Source organism: Cryptomeria japonica, chromosome 11 (assembly GCF_030272615.1).
Source record: "Cryptomeria japonica chromosome 11, Sugi_1.0, whole genome shotgun sequence".
NCBI lineage: Eukaryota > Viridiplantae > Streptophyta > Pinopsida > Cupressales > Cupressaceae > Cryptomeria > Cryptomeria japonica.
The window spans coordinates 162,027,567-162,035,338 of NC_081415.1; the positions used below are offsets into that span (position 1 = coordinate 162,027,567).

Sequence of the window (7,772 nt, forward strand, 5' to 3'; positions counted from 1 at the left end):
TAGCAAAACAAAAAATGAATTTGAAGATCTAGATCAAGGAGAAATTGATCTTGAAGGAGAATTGCTTTGTGCTTTAAAAGAAATAAAGAGGTTAAAGAAACTTGTAGCTTCACATGAAAATTCAAATCAGATTTTACAAGTCGAGTTGAATGATGCAAATTTAGTGACTTCAAACTTGAAGTCCCTTCTTGAAGAAAGAGAAAAGAAAATTGAAACATTAGAACAACAGTCCACAAAACTTCAAAAACAAATTGAACAGTATGAAAGTATAATACATCTAAATGATATCTTGAGCAAGCAAAAGTTGCATAAAGATTTGGCTAGTTTAGGGTTTGATAAAGCTGAGTCATCAAGACAGAACACTAAGCCTGCAACTAGAAAATCATTTCAGACTTATAACAGAACAAAACCTTTTAGGTTTGGCTTCTTTCATGGATACTGTTTCTATTGCAATAGGTTTGGTCATAAGGTTAATACTTGCAGATTTCTGCAACAAAGATCTCCTATGTTTGGTTACAATCAAGGATATGACTTTCCAAACACAGTAAAGTGTAATAAGTGTAACACTTTTGGGCATACTACTATACAGTGCAAAACAAAGGTAAGTCCTAATAAAATATGGAAAACTAAGTTTGTATCTGGTATTGAGCAATCAATGATAGTGCAAACTGCATTTTTCTCAAATAAGAAATCTTTATGGGTGTTGGACAGTGGCTGTTCACACCATATGACAGGAGATAGAAATAAATTTCTGCATCTTGAAGATTTTAATGGTGGCTTTGTACGCTTTGGGGATAATTCAGGAGCTTATGTACGAGGTAAAGGTACATTACTGCTAAATGATGATACTCCTATTCATGATGTGTACTTTGTTGAAGGGTTAAAGCACAATTTATTGAGTGTCAGTCAAATTTGTGATAGTGGTTACAGTGTATTTTTTAGCTCTCAAGATTGTACTATCAAAAATAAATCTGGTAAAACTGTTGCTGCTGGTTTGAGAACAATTGGCAATGTCTACAGTCTGCTTGATTCCACTGACTATGAGAATAATGAAGGCATTTGTCTTATGGGTCAAATAGAAGAAAATTGGTTATGGCATAAACGCCTAGGACATATAAATTTTGACAATCTGATTAGAATCAGTAAAAATCAGAATGTTAGAGGTTTGCCTATTTTGAATAAACCATTCAATTCAGTTTGTAAAGCATGTTTGAAAGGAAAGAAAACAAAAGTGTCTTTCAAATCTAAAGAACATTCTTCTACTAGACCATTACAGCTTGTACACACAGACTTATGTGGTCCTACAAGGACACAGTCAATAAATGGTGAAAAATATTTTATGCTTTTTGTTGATGACTATACCAGAATGGTATGGGTCACTTTCCTTAAACACAAATCCGAAGCATTTGATAGATTTAAGATTTTCAGAAAAATGGTTGAACGAGAATCTGATCTAAAATTGAAATGCTTAAGATCAGACAAGGGTGGTGAATTCACTTCACAAGAATTCATTGATTACTGTGAAAGAAATGGTATTAAGAGACAATATGTTGCTACTCGTACACCTCAACAGAATGGAGTAGTTGAGAGAAAAAATAGAACAGTCAAAGAAATGGCTCGCACAATGCTTAATGAGGCAAATCTACCAGACAGGTATTGGAAAGAAGCTGTTCACACAGCTGTTTACATTTTGAATCATGTACAAATCAGGGTAAAATCTACTTTTACTCCTTATGAACTTTGGTATGGAAAAGCTGCTTCTATCAAATATTTCAAAATTTTTGGTGCCAAATGTTATCTAAAAAGAGATGAAGAAAATCTAGGAAATTTTGAGGCTAAAACTGATGAGGGTATCTTTCTTGGATACTCTACTCATAGCAAAGCCTATAGATGTTTCAATAATAGACTGAATAAAATTGTTGAAACAATAAATGTAAGGTTTGATGAACAATTTTTGTTAAGTAATGATTTGCAGGATATTGAGGAAGAGGAAATTACTTTAACAAAGGTTGATCAAGTTCCTAAACCTGCAGAAACAGAAAAGAAAAAAGAAATATGTTCATCAAGTTCTGATGAAGAAAATACAGAGAATTCAAATGCAGAGACAGGTATTCTCCATTATACACCCTCAAAAATTATAACAAAGAGACATCCTCAAAGTCAAGTTATTGGCAATATAGATGCAGGTATTTTGACTAGAAGAAGGGCAAAAACAACTGAACAAGCTCAACTGGCTGAACATTTTTGTTTGGTAACTGATTTCGAACCCAAAAATGTTTCTGATGCTTTATCTGATGAATGTTGGTTAAATGCAATGAAAGATGAAATCAGTCAAATAGAGAAAAACCAAACTTGGGAATTAGTACCTAGGCCAGATGATAAGAATGTGATAGGAGGCAAATGGATCTTTAGAAATAAGCTTGATGAATCTGGGAAGGTTGTTAGAAATAAAGCTCGTTTTGTTTGTAAAGGTTATGCTCAGCAGGAAGGAATAGATTTTGGAGAAACATTCGCACCAGTAGCTAGATTAGAATCAATCAGAATTTTTCTTGCATACTCTTGCTATAAAAAATTTAAAGTTTATCAGATGGATGTCAAAACTGCCTTTCTGAATGGTTATCTTGATGAAGAAGTTTATATGGAATAGCCGAAAGGTTTTGAAGTTGCAGACAAATCTGATTGTGTATACAGATTAAAGAAAGCACTCTATGGCCTTAAACAGGCTCCAAGAGCTTGGTACTCTAGACTGGATAATCATCTTAGAGCAAATGAATTCACTAGAGGTGTTGTAGATAGCAACTTATATGTTAAACTCGAAGGTAATGATGTCCTAGTGGTTGTGATATATGTAGATGATATCATTTTTGGCTGTAATAATGACTCTTTATCCAAAAAGTTCTCTAAAATCATGGAATCTGAGTTTGAAATGTCTATGTTTGGGGAACTGAATTTCTTTCTTGGTCTTCAAGTGTTACAACTTTAGCAAGGTATCTTCTTGTCACAAACCAAATATGCCAAAGAGATGATTAGAAAATTTAATATGGCAGATTGTAAACCAGTCAGCACTCCAATGGAAATAGGCTGTAAATTGACCAAATCTGATGACTCACCTGCAGTAAATCAATCTGAGTACAGGTCAATGATAGGAAGTCTATTATATTTAACTACATCTCGACCAGATTTAATGTTTGCAGTATGTCTAGTCTCTCGCTTTCAATCTGCACCTAAACAATCTCATTTGAATGCTGTAAAACGAATCTTTAGATATGTTCAAGGCACACTAGATTATGGTCTTTGGTATCCCCGTAATAATGACTTCACTCTTGTTGGCTTCACTGATTCTGATTGGGCTGGTTGTCTAGATGATCGTAAAAGCACCAGTGGAGCTGCCTTTTTTCTTGGTGATTGTCTTGTTGCTTGGCACAGTAAAAAGCAAGATTGTGTCACTCTGTCCACCGCAGAGTCAGAATATATAGCAGCCACTGCATGTTGCACACAACTGATATGGATGTCTCATCAAATTACTGATATGGGCATTTCTACTATTAAGCCCATTTCAATCTATTGTGACAATACTAGTGCAATTGATCTTTCAAAAAATCCTATTATGCACTCTTGCACTAAACATGTTGCCATTAAACTCCATTTTTTACGAGATCAGGTGTTGGCTAATGAGTTTCAATTAGTGTTTGTTCCTTCACAAGCCCAAGTTGCTGATATATTTACAAAAGCTTTATCTAAAGACACATTTGAGAGGCTTTGCGATCAGTTGGGAGTCTTCTCTCAGTCTTCTATTCTTAGTTCCTGCACATATTAAGGGGGAGCATAGCTCTCTTCTGAGCAGCAATGTGTTGTTCTGTTCCTTTGTCCTTGAGACAAAAAGGGGGAGAAAATTGTCATCTGGTACTCTATACAATTGTTTGCTCAGCTCAGATTTTGGCCAGATTTTGGTTTTGGGATTAAGGCTATACAGGTTTTGATGTTACAGTTACTCTATACAATTGTTTGCTTAGCTCAGATTTTGGCCAGATTTTGGTTTTGGGATTAAGGCTATACAGGTTTTGATGTTACAGTTTTTGTATTCATGTTACAGTTTTTGTATTCAGCTCAGATTTTGGGACTCAGCGCAGTTTTTGGGTTTGGTGCTATACAGGTTATCATTGCATCACAGATTTTGGTATCTAACAGGTTTTGGTATCTACAGATTTTGGCTTTTGGTATCATTGCATCACAGATTTTGGTATCTAACAGGTTTTGGTATCTACAGTTTTTGGCTTTTGGTATCATTACATCATAGGTTCTGGTATCTTCAGATTATGGCATTTCCTTTTGGACATAAGCTTAATACTTCAGTGACATACTCTTATTAATAGGTCTTATGGGCAACATATTGTGTCATTTTTTTTGCTTGACACTTGATCTTTCTATGATATATATTTGATGATTACAGTTTTCCAGATTGCCTATTCTGTTTAGGTCATTGTTGGTATGGTTTTTGTCATCAAGGACAAAGGGGGAGTTTGTTGACCCCGTTTTGACCTTGATGCCAAAAAGTGTACATCGTGGCTAATCTTTATCATGGTTAAGTTTGACTCCTATCTGGCATTATGAATGGTTGCGTGGCAGTAAAAGGTAAATGCGTATGTTATTTGACTAAGCGCTTATGTCACTTGGAAATTATGATCCACGTGGTGGGCAATGTGATATGGATTTCAAATAAGTTTCCTTTTTCATTTTTACAGATGCTTAGTCTTGGTTAAGCTTGGAAAAGAGAAGTTTGGTTATGTTCGCATTCCATTTCTACATACTTCAAACCCTAGCTACCACTGTATCTTATGCTGAGAATGCAGATCGTTTCCTTGAGTTTGCACATGGGTTTTTGATATGTTTACCAGTCCAGTGCAAGCTTTCGGTTGATAGAATTCTTGACTTTGTTCATTGGAATAATATGAAGTTTTTATGTGGATTCTGCCGCCGCATTTCTACAAGTGTTTTTGTGGTCTTCAATGACAGGTATTATCTACATCTTTAAAGGACGAAATGAAGAAAGCTTGTTACTCTCTGGTGGTTTTTTTTCGAATCAGTTATGGTAAAAAATTTTTGTTCTTTCCATTTTTTTTTCGGAAATGAAAAAAATGAAAGAGTTTTTGTTGTTTTATCTTCTGTTAGTTGAAGAAGTGTTGTTTATTTAAATAGAAAAAGAAAAAACAGTTGATGTAACTGTGTATTGTAAAACAGTTTTTTTTCTAACCCTAACGTGGGTTCTGAAAACTCTACTTCGAGAGTTTCTCATGGAGATTTGTTTTTTGTTTTTGGGTATAAAACAGTTTATACAGAACAGATTTAAAAAGAGAGATTGAGGGAGAAGAGTGTGAATAAGGTGATAGCATTTGTTAAAAAAAATGAAAGTGCTGTAGTTTACCTAGTCAAGGGTTTCTTGAGAATCAATACTCTGTTTTTTGTTGCAGAGTACATGAGGCCTTTTTTGTTTGAAACTGTATTGTTCAGAGATTGATTTTATTCTCTCTGATAGTGTTGATTTCATCCTTGAAGAATATTGTTGCAAAATTCTCCATCTGTACAGACTGGTAAAATATTCTCGCTTCAATCCCTGATGGTTTTGTGACTGCAAGATTTAAAGTGCATGCATAAAATCACCAGTGGCTGTAGCTCGAGTTGAAATATTTATTGTTAAGAAGAGGGGTTGGTGCTCCTTGAGGCCTTGTGGTTTCTAAAACTTGTGAACTGAGTTGGTGCTCTTTTGGAATTAATATAAGGGATCTTCCGAGTGGTTTTTCTACCCCAAGAGGGTTTTCCACTCATGAAAACTATGGTGTTATGTGCATTGTCCCTGTTTCATTCTGTTTTACTAGTTTATGCTCTGATACAACATATTTTTGCTCTCTTTACTTCATACTCTTTTATTGTTAGGTTTATGTAATGCAATATTTGAAGTACTCATTTAGATGTTGCAAGTTTGTGTAAAAGATTTAATACCATTTTTTAAAAGTCTGAATCAAGTGTTTTTAGTTGGTTATATGGTATATTTCATGTTTCATTAATGTATCTCATCAAGGTGTTAAGTCTCAGCCATCTGTGCATACTGTGAATTAAAATTGTCAGGTTCGTAAAAGTATATCTTGTTAGAATTTGTCACACTCTGATTCACCCCCCCCTCTCAGAGTGTTTCCACTTCCAACACAAGAACGATGGATTAAATTGTACACTGCCTTGCAGAATGTCCAAGACGTATCAATGGAGGGTATTCAATGCTTTCAAGAGCTTAGATTCCACTGTGCGGCTAGGTATCTTACCCTCCCTCTTGAATACTGTAAATCTCCGGAGTTTAACAGGAGTCGTGCCCTCGCTCGAATGTTTTCTCAACTGGGTGTATTAGATTAGAACCGTATGTTCTTTGGTTTTGGATTTATGAGCAGTGACAATTGTAGCTTCTGTTAGATTAATAATAATGTTGATTTTATATACAACTTTTTTTTAGTAGAATTTTTCAGCTATCCCATCAAAGTGTATGGATTAAATTTGGTTAACTCTTTAAATTATATTTCTTATGATTCTTTAATAATTTTCTATCATATTAAAAATAAGTGAAATTGTGCTCTTTTTTTATTAAGAAAATATATTTTTTAATTGATATTGAGAAAATAATTTTAAAAAATACATCGATCTGACATTTTATTTGGTTGATATGTATTAAATTAATTTTTTTGCTGTTTAGTGTTTATCTAAAATGTTGAACACATGTAGATATGCATTTTTACCCATCACAAAGATATTTGCAAAGAGAACAAGCCAAGCAACTAGTAATTTGATATAAACAGAATTTTCTAAAAAAAAAAACATAACATAAAAATATGCTCACATCTTCCTTTAATACATGACCAAAACATCTTTGATTTTCTTCAGAACAAAGAAGAAAACTCTTTCACTAGCTATTCTCTAGAGATTTGAATTGTTCACCAACACGTGCTACTCATCAAAATACTTGACCATGATGATAATGCAATTTTTTATATTATTTTCCTATAGTTATTAATCAACTTATTGATTCTTCTCTTGGTCCAAAACTTGATGGCAATTCCCAAGAAAACCTTAAAATTGTCTAGGCACATTAATTGAAGAAATAAAATTAATTGTTATAAACTACAGGAATGATGGATGTGGGCAAAAGGTTTCCATTTCATGGATGCTCTCCAGCCACGACTTTCCTGAGATGGTATCTTTTGAGACGTGTTCCATCAATAAGTTCATGTGGCTTGTTTGTTATTCACCGTTTTGCATACATTTCCACCAAAAAAATCCAACCTGTAATTTCTGACAACAAGACCTATCCCATTCAACTTTAATGAGTATCTATATGCCGATCTAAAGCTTCCTTCCTCACACAAGCTCTGAGGATGCTGGCTTAGGGCGTGGAATTTAGCTTTTTGCTGGTCAGATGTTTTTGGATGAGAGATTTTGTTTTGCCAATAAATAGGTCGCACATTCTTTTACATGCCTTACTTAGGCCTATATTTTTGCTCCATTAAAATCCTCGAATTATTATGAATATGGAAATACCAATTGAGCATCTGTGACAAGTAGTTCAACTTCTTTTTAAAGATAGTAGCAAGCTTAAAAATAGTAAAAATAGAAACTTTATTAAGAAATTACAGCAACAACATTTACAAATGAAGAAAGATTGGGTACCATAGTCATGAGGCTGGTCTTTCCCATACTACTTCCACTAGTAATGCTCACAGTAAAAAGAGATT

The 7,772-nt window shown here is 34.1% G+C and overlaps 1 protein-coding gene across 1 annotated transcript; it reads left to right on the forward strand.

Moving 5' to 3' along the window:
* The first annotated feature begins 3,040 nt into the window (after positions 1-3,040).
* Positions 3,041-4,370, forward strand: LOC131860095 (uncharacterized mitochondrial protein AtMg00810-like). Its single transcript, XM_059214461.1, has 5 exons — positions 3,041-3,484; positions 3,662-3,768; positions 3,934-4,003; positions 4,094-4,177; positions 4,314-4,370. Exons 1-5 carry the CDS (start codon positions 3,041-3,043, stop codon positions 4,368-4,370), a joined length of 762 nt encoding a protein of 253 aa, XP_059070444.1.
* The last annotated feature ends 3,402 nt before the right edge of the window (positions 4,371-7,772 follow it).

Bases quoted from the DNA above. Each gene is read 5' to 3' on its own strand.
- LOC131860095 (XM_059214461.1), top strand. From the start codon at position 3,041: ATGGCAGATTGTAAACCAGTCAGCACTCCAATGGAAATAGGCTGTAAA. The intron at 3,769-3,933 runs GTTGGGAGTCTT...TGCTCAGCTCAG, and splicing joins TTTGAGAGGCTTTGCGATCA to ATTTTGGCCAGATTTTGGTT. The intron at 4,178-4,313 runs GTATCTAACAGG...TGGTATCTTCAG, and splicing joins TCATTGCATCACAGATTTTG to ATTATGGCATTTCCTTTTGG.